At 34.8% G+C, this 16,060-nt stretch overlaps 1 protein-coding gene across 1 annotated transcript in view; it reads right to left on the reverse strand.

Moving 5' to 3' along the window:
• Nucleotides 1–16,060, reverse strand: part of AGPAT4 (1-acylglycerol-3-phosphate O-acyltransferase 4) — a 170,646-nt gene that overhangs the window by 16,658 nt on the left and 137,928 nt on the right. Inside the window, exons 4-5 of the mRNA XM_051998071.1 lie at nucleotides 6,608–6,769; nucleotides 5,606–5,759 (exon numbers count right to left, since the gene is read on the reverse strand). Of these exons, the coding sequence (XP_051854031.1) occupies nucleotides 5,606–5,759; nucleotides 6,608–6,769 (316 nt within the window). The remainder of the gene's footprint in view (nucleotides 1–5,605; nucleotides 5,760–6,607; nucleotides 6,770–16,060) is intronic.

The raw sequence follows: 16,060 nt of genomic DNA on the forward strand, positions 1-16,060 counted from the left end.
TAAATGGACCATGAGTCTTGATGGAAACCTAGAGAGAGTGATTGAAAAGCTGTGACAGTATATGCACTGAAATTCACTTAAACATAAATAGTTGAAAGAGAGGCAGCATGGAGAAATGAACCAAACAGGAAAAACAAGAGTCAAACTCCACCTATGACTATTATTAGGTATGTGAGCCTTAAACAAAATTAATATCATATTGATATAATGAAATAATTAGTAACAAAGCAAATTTAATTTTTCATATTGTTGCATAATAATAAAAGAAATATTTTCTAAAAAGAGGAGGAAAATCATTACATTGCACTCTTCTTATACATTCTAAATCTTGGAAAAATTTGTATTAAGGATTAATGGAGGCTCTAATGCTTTTAAACTCTATTGAGATCTCCAATGTTTTGGTTTGTTGTACAGCCCTAGGAAATATCAGAAATGGGAATAAAAGTACTTCTACTTTTTTCTCTACCAGACTAAAGTTTGATCCTAGGAAAAGGGAAGAGTCAAATTCCCTCCAGCATTGCCTTGGGAGTGACAATTATCCTGAAGGTATAAACTACTCTAAGCAAAGAGAACTGAGAGTGTAGCCGTGATATTTACATTCCCTTTTGGTATTGTGATGTTAGCAGAAAAAAATCATTCTGACAACTCAGTAGGACAAAGGTTCACCACAGAATAGTACTTAGAATTACAGAACTAAACCAAACTGAGAAAAAAGAGGGCCAGAAAAATGAACTAGTTTATGCTTAAGTGGGCTAGTGACATAATTAGGAATAGAAGTCAGTTCTCTACTCCAATAGCTGAATGATCCTTCTGAAGGGAAGAGAAGGGGTGTCAACTGAGTCAACAAATTGCCTCCTTCACTTAAAGTAACTAGTATATCTTAAAGGAAGTGGATTAGAACCCCTCAAATAGAGAAAAGGTCTTCTAGGACTACTTTGTCTCATAGGGTCTAAAAGTTTGAGTCCACTTTTCTCTATTCTGAAGAACTTAAGTCTTCTAGACTCCAAGTTAGCATTCCATCCACTACTGAAAATGTACACACTTCCTAAGGAAAAACTTTAACACAGGTCTTATCTGAATATACATATATATACACACATACATACATTATATATTTAAAGAGGCAATGTCATATCTGAATTTATCATGACATCTATTAAATATATATATTTAAAGAGGCAATGCCTAATTTGTGAATAAATTAGCTTATAAGTTAGTTGTTTAGAAGTCAGGAATATATTTTCTAACAGAAACAACATTGTCTCTAATAGTTGTCCCTAGATTAGAGTGCAAAAACATATTTTACTCATAAAGTATCATTTTAATATTCCCGGGGTCCATAATTCTTTTGGCACAGATATTCATTTCATGGAATGAATGAAGCATCCTAGCTTCTCTATACCTCTGTCTTCATATTCACTGGGATAAAACCAAACCAAACCAAAAAACCCCAACCCAAATCATCTAGTAGCCAATCCAGTGAGGAACCTCTCTGTTCAAATGGAATTAGATTTCTCCTTAACAGATTCTTGAACACTTTCTATCAACATAAGACTTGTTAGAGCTTCTGCTGCATGGATACAATCTTTGAAAAACCTCAGTCTTAGTGAGGAGGAATAGACCAGCACATGAAGCACTGTATATATGGCATCTTATTTGATCCTTACAACCTTATAACAACTCTGTGAAGTAGGTAGTATCACTATCCCCATTTTCTACATGAAGAAACTGAGGTAGACAGAGATTAAGTAATTGGCCAAGGGCCATAAAACTAGTATCTGAGGCAAGATTTGAACTCAATTTTTCCTAGCTCTAAATTCCATATTCTTACCCACTGTATCATCTAGTTGCCCATAGTACTTTATTAATACTATTTAATCATTCCCACAATAACATTGCATCTTAAAGGAACTAAATTCAAGATTACAATAGTTTCCAAGAATATACCTCAATAGACCAGGACTTTTCTTTTCCTCCCATTTTCAGATAGTAAATCTGTGAGCTACAATTCGTTCGTTCTAGTCTCTGTAATCTGAGATAAAAGGGAGGGGGTGCCAGTCTAGAACCCTGGGGTCTAGAGTCTATGAGCCACTGGCCTCCTGAATAGTTACTGACTTGAAGAGAAGATTCTAGGTGTATGGTCCCATAATTTGTCTTTGGTCCTGTCCTATTGTGTTAAATAACTTGTGATTGATTTGTGTAAGGACATTCTTAGCTAGTTTTGAGGTGACAAAAAGCTTGAAGCCATAGTTAAAATACTGGATGACACGTATGTGTATATACATGTATGTGTATGCAAACATACACATATAACATGTATAATGTATGTGTGTGAGAAACACACAGAAAGAGAGAGAGAGATGGAGAGACAAAAACAGATATAAAGACAGGTCAGAATGAGTTACATATTAATTTAAAAGGAATAAATGCAAAGTCTTTTACTAAAATTCAAAAAATTGATTCAATAAGTATAGAGTAAAGAAAGGATGGTTAGGCAGCTTATTTATTAGAAAAGGAGCTGCCTTCAAACTAGACACATGGCAAAATGTGGAAGACATGGAAGTCAAAAAAGCAAGTGATATCTGAGACAATTTAAAGAGTATTAGGAGTTAGACTAAGGGAGGTAATATGTTCTACTGCATTCTAGTCGGGTGAGAACATATATAGAGCATGATGCTCAGATTTAAGCACCACATTTTAGGAAGAAAATTGAGAAAGTTGGTCCAAAAGAGATCTAGATCTCGAAACCAGGCCACCCAAAGATAAATTGAATTGTTTAGACCAGTTAATGGGATATGACAGTTGTCTTCAAATATTTTTTTTTTAAAAGCTGTCATGTGGAAGAGGGATGATATTTTTTTTTCTGCTAACACCCACAGAGCAAAATGCCACAGAACTGATGGAGTTTCAAAGCTATAAAGAGGAAAATTTTTGCCTGAAGAAGAAAATCTAATAAATAATTCTAACTGTCTAAAAATGTAGCAGGCTATCTTGAAAGGTACTAAGTTTCCCCTATTACCTGAGGTCTTCAGATCAAGGTTTATGGACATTCTGTAGAGGGGCTATGTGGTTCAAGAAAGAATTTGAACAGATGACCTTAAAGTCACCTTTTTCAACTATAGGATTCTATGATTTTTAAACTCCTCTCTTGCTCTCCATGAATCCAATCAGTTACCAGAAACTCACAAATCTTTCTCCAAAAGAGCTCAGTCCCTCACTCACTGCCATGACTAGTTTATCTACATTCTACCAAAAGAACTTGCTTAGGTAGGTAGCTCAGCATGATGGGTTGAGTTACAGATTGAAGACTTGAGGGTTCTGAGAAGAGAAAGACTCCAATACATGTGTCATTACTTCTCACTTGAAAAATGGCAACAGCTTTTTGTTTGGCTTCCCACCTTTAGTCCCCCAACATTCAAAAATCCCTATAATCTTTTTCTAATCCACTCCTCTAATCTTACCCAAACTATTTCCCTTTCACTCTATATGCCAAACCAGATGACTTGTTTTGCAAATACAATCCCACTCCTTAATTTTCACTTGCCATTCACTTTACCTGGATTGTAATGTTATATTTTCCTGCCTCAAGTTCCTTCCACTCCCATCTATCTTCCAATGAATTATCAAAGTGAGCCTCACCATATTAATCTTCCATATTCAACAAATTTCAGTGATTTCCCCATATTTCCAGAATCAACTATAACGTCATATAGTTGAGCTTTTAAAGCCCTTCACAATTTGACCGCCTTTTACTTTTCCAATCGTCTTACACCTTAATGTTTCCTCTACATATTCTGGGATTCAGTGATACTACTTTTCCTAATGTCTTGAAACTGGTTGTTCCCAGTGCTTAGAATTTTCTCCTTTGTCATCTTTGCCTCCTTGATTTCTTCAAAGCTCAGCTAAAATTCTACTTTCTGCAAAAAGTCTTTTCATAAATTTCTTAATGCTAATGTCTTATGCTAAAATTATATTCAATATCCTGCCTATATCTTACTTCACAGTTGTTTGTACGTTGCTCCACCCTGCTAGATTGTGATACAAGGACTGTTTTTGCCTTCCTATTTTCTCTCTTCTGTTCTTAGCACCATGTCTGGTACCCAGTACTTGTTGACTTGAATTGCCTTAAAGGGGTGGATGGTAAAGAAAAAAAAAAAAAACAGAAAATGATAATAATCTAACGAAGACTGTGTCTACTTTGCTGAGATTTGCTCTTTAGGCTGCTGAATAGAATGAGGAGATATAAAAAAAGTAAAATATGAGAAAGTAGGGTAATAGAGGAAAACTTCTATATGGTCAGTTATTTCTTTCCCACCCCAAGGATTCTGGCTCAAAAACATGGCCACATCAGCCAATTCTTAATAAAAATAAGTCCTTTGGAGGCAGATCCTGCCAAAAGGTGTCAGAAAGCAGAAAGTATGGTCAAAACTTCTAAAGTAATTAATCCTGTAAGAGGTTCAGATAACTATGACTTCCAACTGTGTTGCAGAAGATTAAAAAAAAAAAAAGAGGGCCTTGGCCATCACCCATAAAGACACAGTATCTGTGCTAAGCAGCAGAGGGCATAATTATTGTAATAAATAATGACCTGAGCTAAGAGATGATCAATTAGAATTTCCACTTGGAGCTGCTATCATTACTTTTGTTTATGGTATTCACTATCTGATATCTCTCTGGGGTATTTACTAGTAAGATACCTCTCTGGGGCTCAGATAACTCTTCTGTAAAATGAAATAGTAGTGGCGGTTTTAGTGGTAGTTATTTTTTGGATATGTCCAACTCTTCATGACTCCATTTGGGGTTTTCTTGGCAAAGATACTGGAATACTGGAATGTATTGCCATTCCCTTCTCCAGCTCATTTTGCAGATGAGAAAACTGAGACAAACAGGGGTAAGTGACTTGCTCAGGGTCACATAGCTAATAAGTGTCTGAATCTGAATTTGAATTCAGGAAGATAAGGCTTTCTGACTTCAGGATTACTGGTTCATTATGGCACCTAACTATCCATTTAGTGGGAGTAACCACAGCAAAAACCCAACAATTTCTATAGCTTTTAAATATTTACACAGTATTTTATATTTCTTATTTGAGATAATTCTCTAAGGTAAACACTAACTAATTTATAAAGGACCAGGGTCATTCTACCTCCAGTGTTTTTATAGACTTCTCATTAGCTCTGGAGTCAGAACACCTGGGATCAAATCAGCTCTCTGACCTTTCCAGTATGGCAACCATGGGCAATTATCTTCCCTCTGGACTTTGACTTCCTCCTTAGCAAAATGAGATCCCTCAAGCTAGATGCTATAAATCCTTTGAACACTACAGCAAGCTACCACTATCTACCTTACATGGTAGCTACTTGGGTAACATTAAATCATTACAGAAATTTGGGCTATTAACATCAATTATGTGTTATAGCAAAGTAAAACTCTCCTCCTTTCTACTTGTAATTGGTCAAAAGGTCCCAAGTCACCTGAAAGATTCCATGTAAATTCTGGTGATAAAGAAAGCAACTATTACACATTGGAAGTAGGGGAGACAGGGAGTCTCTTTTGTTCTTATTGGAAGGGAAGAAAAAAAATTGCACCAAATGACTTTCCTTACCTACATTTCTTAAACACTTCACAGTAACAGCAAATCCCTTCGTGCGCGGGAGCAGGTGATATTTGAGTTTCGGCAGGCCCTTAGATTCTGCCACCTGCATACTGATTTGGTGCTTCTGCTGGGTGAATCTGGTGCCCTCACAATGAATCAGAAACTGGAAACAACAAAGGAGAGAAATTAGAAACCATGGGAAAAGTGTATGTAAAAGCAACAGACTGAATGAAAGCATCACATTTTCCTAGACATCTCATGTCTATCAGGTAGTAGCTATACAATCTGCCTCATGGGGCCCAGGTATCCAAATTTCTGAATAATATTCTCAGATTATATTACTTAGACATGACTCCAGCTAATATATTCTTATAAGGAAGGAAATCATTAGTCTCAACTTTCCCATTGGGTGTGATGGTGTTGGGGATGGGCAGAATAGAACTAATTATAAGGTGGGTTTGGGGATAGGCTTACAGGTCTCAAAATGCTTCCAAATCCTTTGATCTTGGGCTATAGCAAGTATTATTTAGGAAGGGGAGCTAGCTGGTGCAGTAGATGGAATCCAGGCCTGATCTCAGTAAGACTCTTGAGTTCAAATCTGCCTTCACACACTTACTAGCTATATAGCTTTCTCACTTAAGTCTGTTTTTCTCAGTTTCCTCAACTATAAAGTGAGCAGAAGGCAATGGCAAACCATTCCAATATCTCTGCCAAGAAAACCCCAAATGGGGTCATGCAGAGTTGAACTTGACTGAAATGATTGAACAATAATGATATTTAAGAAGTAGCAATAATGAAAAAAAAATTAACATCAACCTACAATCATGATTATAAAAATATTTTTAAAAAAATACAAAAAGAACAAAGCAAGAGAAACTCTTATATCCTCAAGACCTGGTTAGTTTTTAAAGTCTTCTGAAATTTTAGAATACTCCTAGTGATGAGCAGAATTGGGGACTATCAGAACACAAGTGGTTTGCAGTTTAAGTCTGTTTCAAAGCTGTTACTTACCCAGAAGTTTTCAGGATAGTCACGAAGATTTAGCAAACCCCTAATGACTGTCTCACGGTCTTCTTCCCACTTGCGGGAACAGAATACTATTTCCAGGAAATACCACATCCATCCAATTACAGGAACATAGGAAAGCTCTTTCTTAGCCAGAACTTTGGAACTCTGAAACAGATAAGAAGAGGGAGACCATAGGAGAACTGAGAAAAAATTTTCTATGCAATGTTAGCCAAGCTAGTAATCAATAATCATTCCTATGCACACATGTTTGTGTGTGTGTGTGTGTGTGTGTGTGTGTGTGTGTGTATGTGTGTAAAAATATAAAAGAAAAATATACAAAACAGACTTAAGATAACTTTGGTTGAGAGAGCACTAAGGAATGAGAAGAGCAGAAATGCTACCTTCAGAAGGTAGTATTTTGTACTGTTTAGAATAAAGGCAGAGAATTTAGGATGCAAATGAGAAGAGAAGACATTCAAGAGATAGTGAGTATCCAATACAAAAGTGTGGAGATGGGAGGGTCTTGTATAATTGCATTGACTTATAAGAGCGGAGGGGCAGCTAGGGGTGCGGTGGATAGAGCACCAATCCTGAAGTCAGGAGAACCTGAGTTCAAATCTAGTCTCAGGCACTTCCTAGCTATGTGACCCTGGGCAAGTCACTTAACCCCAATTGCTTCAGGAGGAAAAAGATTTATAGGAGCAGAATATTAGCTTTCATGTAGGTAATTATGCCAGAATGATATGGGACAAATAGGTCTTTGAGCCCACTCCAGGAGCCAATTTTATTGACATGTTTGGAGCTGGAAGATCTAATTCTGAGTAAGTCTAGAGAATAATGATCTGGAATATGAGTTATGGATTCTAATAAGTCATCCATATCTTGGATCTTGGGTTGTATGGGTAGGTACATTCCAAGCACAATGAAGGTTTTGCCCAACATGTTACAATGGCTACTCTGTTTAGTTTCTTTCTTACAAATAAACCTTTATTCTTTAGATCCCATACAAAGCTTCAATGATGGATTTAAGAATCACTCTATCAACCAGCATTTATTAAGTGACCACTATGTGTCAAATACTGTGCCAGGTACCGAGGATTCAAATAATAAAACAATCCCTATTTAAAAAAAAAAAAAGCTTACATTCCAATGGGAAAGATAACAAATACATACAGATATCATATGAAATTATATACAGAAGAAATATAAACTGAATAAATATAAAGTGGCTGAATACAAGATAGTTTGGAAAGGAGGATGTTAGTTGGGGGCAGAGAGGGAATCAGGAAATCCTTCATGAGGTAAAGATTCTGAGGGAGTGCATTTCATCCAGTAGGATCAGTAAGTAGAAAAGCAGAGAAAAGCTGAAGAACCCTGAATGAGGAAGAGAGAGAATAATTAAGTTGTTTAAGAGAGAGCAAGAGTGGGATCAAAATCTAATGAAGCTGGAAAGATAGATTAGGACCAGGCTACAAATAGCTTTAAGAACTTTTAAAAGAAAATTGATATTATATCCTAAAAGCAATAGGGAGCCAATAAAACTGAGTAAGTAGGGAAGCCAAATGGTCAAATCTTCGTGCAAGGAAAATCACTTTGGCAGAAGTTTTTAGGCTGAACTGGAGAAACTTGAAATTGAGTGATAGACCAAGAGGCTATTGTTATAATCCAGTTAATAGGTGATGAGGGCCTGAACTTAAGTGGTGATTGTGGAGTAGAGAGAAAAGGATAAGACATATTATAAAGGTAAAAAATAGGCAAGATTTGGCAAATGATTGGATATGTGGGGAGGAAGAAAAAAGATGAGTCAAGAACAACATTAAGATTATGAACTTGAGATACTAGAAACATAGTGCTGCCTTCAAAAGAAAAGAGACAAGAAAATTTTGAAGAGAGTTTGATACAAAAAAGGGTTTGATACAAAAGATATTCAGTCTTATTATACATGTTGAGTTTAATTACATACACACATACATACATACACACACACCCCTCCAATCTGAAATGTCTAGTAAGCAATTAGTGATGAGGAATAGAAACTCAGAGGAGAGGCTGGATATTGAAATTCAGATCATTTACCTAGTGGCAAAAGTGAAACCCAAGAGAATTGATGAGGTTACCAAGAGTGAGATTTTAGAAGTGCACAAATTGGAATCTGGAGGAAGGGGGGGAGAAGGAGAGGGAGCAACCATAATAATGAGTATGATATGGGATGATGACCCAACAAGAGGCTGGGGAATGATCAATTTGGTGGGAGAACAAGGAAAGAATAAAAAGACTACTCCAGAGGGGAGAGAGTGTATAGGAAGAGATGATTCAATTTGCAATCTACTAGAGGAGATGTAAGGAGATGGGGGAAGATGGGATCAAACTTGCATGCAGATGGCCTTGGCACTTTGTTAGACACTGATGATGCAGTAGGAGAATGAGATATGATGTCAAGAGGTTGAAGATGGAGAGAGAGAAATGAGAGAATTCATATCAAATGGCCTCAATTTTTTCAGGGAAGAGAGAAAGTTCTTAGTTTCAAGGGGGAAGGGAGAGGCCTGAGAATAAAAGACAAGGTTTGGAATAGCTTTTATGGGAAGTGAGATAGACTATCAATTAGACAGGATTAAAAGGGCTACCTGCTCTAGTTGAGGTTGGGCAACATAATATATAATATTATAATATTATAATATACTCAATATATTTGAAACCAAGAATTCTGTTCTGCAATAGCGAGTACAAAAATGAGAGGAAGTAGCTAGTGGAAGAAATTTAGGGCTGAGGATTGGCAAGAAATGAGCATGGATCCCATTAGAGAATAGGAAAATGGAGAGCAAAGGACACTGTATAGTTCAAATGGCTAATTACACGGTTAAGACTGGAAAGGGAAGAAAGTAAAATCATGCCAAAATAATGGTCTGAGAAAGTATCAAGGGGCAAGAGGTTCATGGAAAGCAAACAATAGTTTTAGGCAGGTTTAGACAAAGGGAAAGCTGGACTGATGAAATCAAAATTAGATAAAGGAATGTCAGTATTTTTTTATTAGGATGTGGGATACTTGTGGATAATAGTGAGATCCATGGGTACCTGAGATGGAAGGAAGCAATAAGTCAGGGATTAAGGAGGCTGGGGAATTGGGTGATTAAGGAGCTACAGAAAGCATTAATTTGGTATTAAAGTCCCCTAGTTTAAGCAGGAGTTGGAGAAGAAAAAAAAGATGATTTACATTTACATTAATAGAGCATTAACAAAGGGCTGCTAGGTAGTACAGTGAATAGAGCACTAGACCTGGAGTCAGGAGAATCTGAGTATAAATCTAGCCTCAGATATTTGATACTTACTAGCTATGTGACTCTGGTTTAACTGTGATTGCCTCTCAAAAGCAAACAAACAATAAAACAAAATCTCCTTTTAAAAAAAGGCATTAACAATATTTTGTTAGAAAGAAGAAAAACCTAGGGGATAGTACTGGACAGCCATCATGATTGGGTTTAGATGATATTCTGATTGAATGGATTTTAGAGGAGAAGTTTATGAGTGATGGAAATAAAGGGGATTTTGCACGTAGTGGTGGGGACTAAAAAATACTTCAACTCTTCCTTCAATATCAGGGATGTGAGAATATGTACAAGTCACATTGAAAAGAAGAATATTTGATGCAATGTCATTAAGGAGGAGCCAAATCCCAATAAGAGTTGAAATGTGAGAAAAAAAAGAAAAAAGAAAAAGAATGAAGGTGAGTTCAATACAGAGCAAGAACTCCAGAGATTCTCTAATGATCCACCAATTCCTGGAACCTAAACCAACATAGCTTCCACAAAACTGTAAGTAAAGGACAGAATAACAGTTATTCATCTCAAGATATATTATTTCTTCTTATTGAATTATCCAAAATATGATACTTTGAAAGTGTTTCAAAAATGTAAAGAAGTAATAGTTTCTACCACCTGACATTCTGAAAAGTTGAGACTTAACCAAGAAATCCCCAAACATTTTTTCTTCATTGTAAAATCAAAAAGAATCAATACTTCAGACAAATTAAGTCAACATCATAATCATCATTTTTCCCTTCTCTCCATATTAACATTCATTCACCCACCCATCCATTCAAAAAAGCATTATTAAGCAATTATTATATATTTAATGTTCTAAGTACTGGAAATCCAAAGACAAAATTGTAGAAGAAACAGAATGGCCCTTCTACCTTCACCCAATCCTATTTTTATAGATTTTAGTATGAAAATTAGAAACTAGCCTAGAAACTGGTAACTTTCCCCCAAAATTGGTAAAATATTGTTAATGCCTTTTTTTTTTAAGGAGATTTTGTTTTATTGTTTGTTTGCTTTTGAGAGGCAATCACAGTTAAACCAGTGTCACATAGCTAGTAAGTATCAAATATCTGAGGCTAGATTTATACTCAGATTCTCCTGACTCCAGGTCTAGTGCTCTATTCACTGTACTACCTAGCAGCCCTTTGTTAATGCTCTATATTTCCATGTTCATCTTTTCCCCTTTTGAACCCAATATAGGAATTCTCTTTTAGAGCCCTCATCAATGAAATCTAAATATGCATCTGCAGAAACAGATGCTCCAAAAAAAGGCCTTTAAATAAGACAAAAACCTATACATACATACACACTCACACTGTAAGCTAGTCTTGTAAAAAAAGGTTAAATGACTTGGCTTTCACAGACATTTTCTTGACCTGCCAATTTTTTGTCAAGTTTTCCTGTAGTAGAATTGACTGAGGTACTAAGATTTTTTTTTTTTAATTTTTATCATGGACTCAATAATCAATAAACACAAATATTTCCACATACAAAAAACGGAAGTGATATATCCATTTAATTTAATAAAGTAACAAAATTGTGCTTCCTTTTGCACTTTAATTCTTTTCTTTATTTCCCATAGAAATGACATTATACAATGGATAAAGGAAGCATGAGAAGATTTGTCTTAACTAAAACAGAATCAGAGCAATTTATGCAGTGACCATGATAAAAATGTAAAAGGAAAACAACTTGTAAAAATTACCTAACTCTGATCCAAATAAGCAATCCAAACAAGATCAATAATGAAAGCTATCTTCAGTTTCTAGGGAATGAAGTACAGTACAACACATATAGAGTGGATTATGCATTCTTAGACATAGCCAGTGTCCTAAGGATAATAACAAGGAAATCTTACATTCAGTGCCAAGACTATTAATTCTACTTTCAAATTTTTATTAAGATAATCATCTCAGTTCCACCAAATAAGCTATGGACTAATTTTCATGGCTTCTATATTTAGTCTGTTTTTGAATGCTATAAATGAGAAGGAAATGCCTGTCAGTCAAAAGCATAAATTCAGATTACCCTTAGAACCTATATAACCTCAGCTGTCAGAGCACAAATATCCTCAAAAAAATAATTTTCAAATTCTATGGAATGACAAGAGTAAAGTCATTTTCAGAGATTCAAAATACTACTCTGCCAAAGGCATACTACACTGTCCTCTCACCCCTTGCTCCTACTTACCATGACACTCTCAGTATACTTTTATCTTTCCTTGTTTTTGATTTTGATAGTCACATGCTTCAAGATTAAAGTAATATTTTTTTCTTAGTCTTGAATGGTAAATTAGATTATTTCAGTGACACATGTGGGAGGAAAAATCTTTAAGAATAAAACATGCAATGTGTTCATCTCTTTCTAAGCTAAAAATAGATTGGATAATAGATCAATGTTAAATAAACGAATTATTTCAGAAAGACTCATGACTAAAATACAGAATTTGTATGATATTAATATTTTCCCCAAACGTTAAATTTTACAAGAGTGAATTTTTGATGTAATTTGATGATGGATAATTTGAAAAAAGGTATCTGCAGCCGTAAAACAACTTTTAAAACTAATCAAGTTAAAATTTGAATTCATATTAAATTTGATAAATTAACTGAAGACAATCATTTTAGATTTCAAATGGTAACTGCTGGTGCTACACCTCTATAGATGTAAGAACAAAAGTGATAACTACTCCATATTAGATTCTAGATGCAACCAGGATAGAATAACAGAATTAGTAGATAAATGGAATGCTTTTATATGTAGCTGATTTGGAGATGCATTCAAATATATTAAAACTCTTAGACTGGCAAAAAGCTCATGTTTAAATCAAGTAGGTGCTAGTATTCTCCATATTTTACAGATAAGGAAACTAAAACTAAAGGTTTTTAAAACTTGACAAGATTCATATATCTAGTAAGTATCTAAAACAAGATTTGAACTCATTATTTTCTTTTTTCCAAATCCAAAACATTGTTTGGGTGCCTCTTCATCTTATCTGATTTCCCCATCATGTTAGTGTAATGCTTATAAGTTTTCTTGCATTATAATTTTTGGAAATATTATATTAAAGTACTACTGATTTTTGGAATGACAGCTAATTTTCCTGATTTATTTGTCAAAACTATTAAATAACTTTTATGTGAACTTTTGTCTGGAAGACAATGCGCTCTCCTAGAATAACCTAAATATTCAAATATGTATACTCTGCTTTATTTTGAATTTGATATATACATATATATATATATATAATATATATATATATATATATATAATATATATATATATATATATGTATCAGACTTTGGGATAGTGAAAATGCTATTTGAAAACAAAGTGTGAAAAGTCAAGTTCCAAGGAGTAGGAATATTTGGAAGAAATTTAAATTTGAAAATGCTGTTTACACTATTTTTAAATGATAAAATTTGGTGATGATCAATCCAAGCCATGGCACTGTAGCCTAGTCACATGACCTAGTGTTTAGAACTGTTAAATTTTATTTTATTTATATATGTATATATTTATATATAAACACACATGTGCATACACATGTATTTTTAATGTATATATTATGTTTCAGCCTCAGAACCACATTATCAATAGGTGCTAGTATTCTCCATATTTTACAGATAAGGAAACTAAGACTAAAGGTTTTTAAAACTTGACAAGATTCATATATCTAGTAAGCATCTAAAACAAGATTTGAACTCATTATTTTCTTTTTTCCAAATCCAAAACATTGTTTAGGGGCCTCTTCATATTATCTGATTTCCCAATATTTTGTCCCTTATAGATGAGGCAGTGCAAAAAGATTGATGGGTTACTAGAAAAAAATAAAAAGAAATGTTATACTATAGCAAAAATAACAGTTATTACATTATACCAAATACTAGAGGGAAATAAGGATCACTTTAGGGGAAGACAATTTTTGCCGAAAGTCACAGCTGTTCTCCTAGAGTGAGAATTGGGGAGAAGGGGAAGTAAAAAGGTTACAGATCTAGGCTATGAAGTTAGCCTGTTTTTCCTTTTTGTAAATTTCTTGGTCATACTCAGGATTGTTTTGAATTATACACTGGAATACTTGCTATACCTCACACATTATAATTCATCTCTCATCTCCACAGCTTTTCATAGGCTGTTCCCCATCTCTGAATTGCTCTCCCTTTTCTATTTTTTAGAATTCTTAGTTTTCTTCAGAATTAATTCATTTGCCAGGTCTCCCACGAAGGCTTAGCTGATTTCTTCTCTGCTATCAAACTACCTTGTATTTTTATAAATGTATATGCATATTATGTATTGTATCTAGGATATACTGCAACATATTTAACATATATAGGACTGCTTGCCATCTTGGGGGGGGGGGAGGAGGGAGGGAGGGGAAAAAAATGAAACATAAGTGATTGCAAGGGATAATGGCGTGTAAAAATTATCCTGGCATGGATTCTGTCAATACAAAGTTATTACTAAATAAAATAAAATTAAAAAAAATGTATATGCATAATTTTTTTCCTCTGCTAAAAGAAAGCAATCTGAGAGCAGAGACTTTAATTTATGTCCTAGTATCTCCCTTTCACTTTACACAATATGCCTGGAACACAGAAGGTGCTTAATAAATACTTGTTGGTTGATGATTCTGGAACTGGTTTGACTTTAGATCACAAAACAGCCCTTCAGACACAACCTTTCAAAAACAGAGAATAGTTGTTAGGGATTTTCATTCCTGCAATGAACCTTAAAAAAAAAAAAAAAAAAAGTAGCAGCAACAACCAAAAAGCATCTCCTCATTAGTTCTGAAAATGAAGTATTAACTATGTTTTGTTGCTGAGAGAAATCCCTTCATAGGTTAAGGCTATTGGTGTGCATTACTGTTCCAGAGCTGAAATTTTATCTGACCCAATTCGCAGTCTTATAAAGCAGGACTGTTGGTTAATCTGTTCTAGATTAATAAAATCAAGATTAGGGTAAAGATTCTAGAATGTGTTATTTGCACATTCTTTTAGTGCTGCAGAAAACTGAATTCAATAACCTTTAAACCTCACCAAAGTCTCCAAAATTTCCACGCAACAGTTGTAAATTATGAACTGGTGACTGCTCTAAAAGAGTGAAACAATATTTTTTTTAAAAATGATGCAATTCTTTACAAAGTCAGCATAAGGCTATGAACTGGTTTCTTTAAATGCCATTAATACCATAGAACAACTTGTTCATCAGAAAAATGTGCGATTTCAAGAGCAAAGGAACATTCCTAGCAGTTACAAAGCAAGACTGCAATCGACCCTGACTGAAAAAGAAACAGAAAATGAAATTCTAGGATGTCCTCCAGGCAGCTGGTTGTGACAGGATGTGACAACAATATCACATCTTGCTTCAGAGACAAATAAAGGATGGAAAAACTTCGGGCAAGTTAGATACCCTGCCCCACCTTCCTCCTAATGTCACATCTGGCTTCATTCACAGTTCACAGTAAATAGCAAGTTAAACCACTAACAACAAGGTACTGGAATACAGCCTGTCTACTAGCCTTGGAACAACACAACAGAGATTACGCTGTAGCACAACACCTATGTAGAATAAAGGCTTGAATTGGACATCAAAGCTTCATTGTGAAAGTCTGTGGCCGGAGAACAGACATATTTTGGCTTGGAAGGAAAAAATTAGATAGTGGTGAGACAGAAAACCCCAGCTTTGCCACATATTATTTATGTAATTCCAATCCATTTAAAACCAAACCAATCAACATTTATTAAGCATCTAATAGTATGCAAGGTACCATCTAGGCCTTGGGAATACAAAGACAAAATTTGAAAATAGTCCCTGCTCTTAAATATACTTATGGGCAAAGTCATTAATTACTCAGTCTCAATTTCCTCATCTGGAAAGGGGATGATAATTTGTTGATAGAATTTTTATGAGGATCCAATAAAAGAATCTAAGTTTTATATCTCCAAGCTTAAGGCTAAACATATCCTGTTCTACTCAAAGTCCTAATGGTTCTCTATTAGGTATAAAAGACATTATTCTGTTGGGTATTTAAAGCACTTCACAATCAGGTTCCAGCCTATCTTTCTAGCTTGATTATACATGCTGCATTACAGAAAAAGAGTCAATGTTTCTCCAACATAGGGATTCCAATTCCATCCATATT

The sequence above is a fragment of the Antechinus flavipes genome, chromosome 4, assembly GCF_016432865.1.
Source record: "Antechinus flavipes isolate AdamAnt ecotype Samford, QLD, Australia chromosome 4, AdamAnt_v2, whole genome shotgun sequence".
In the NCBI taxonomy this organism is placed as follows: Eukaryota; Metazoa; Chordata; class Mammalia; order Dasyuromorphia; family Dasyuridae; genus Antechinus; species Antechinus flavipes.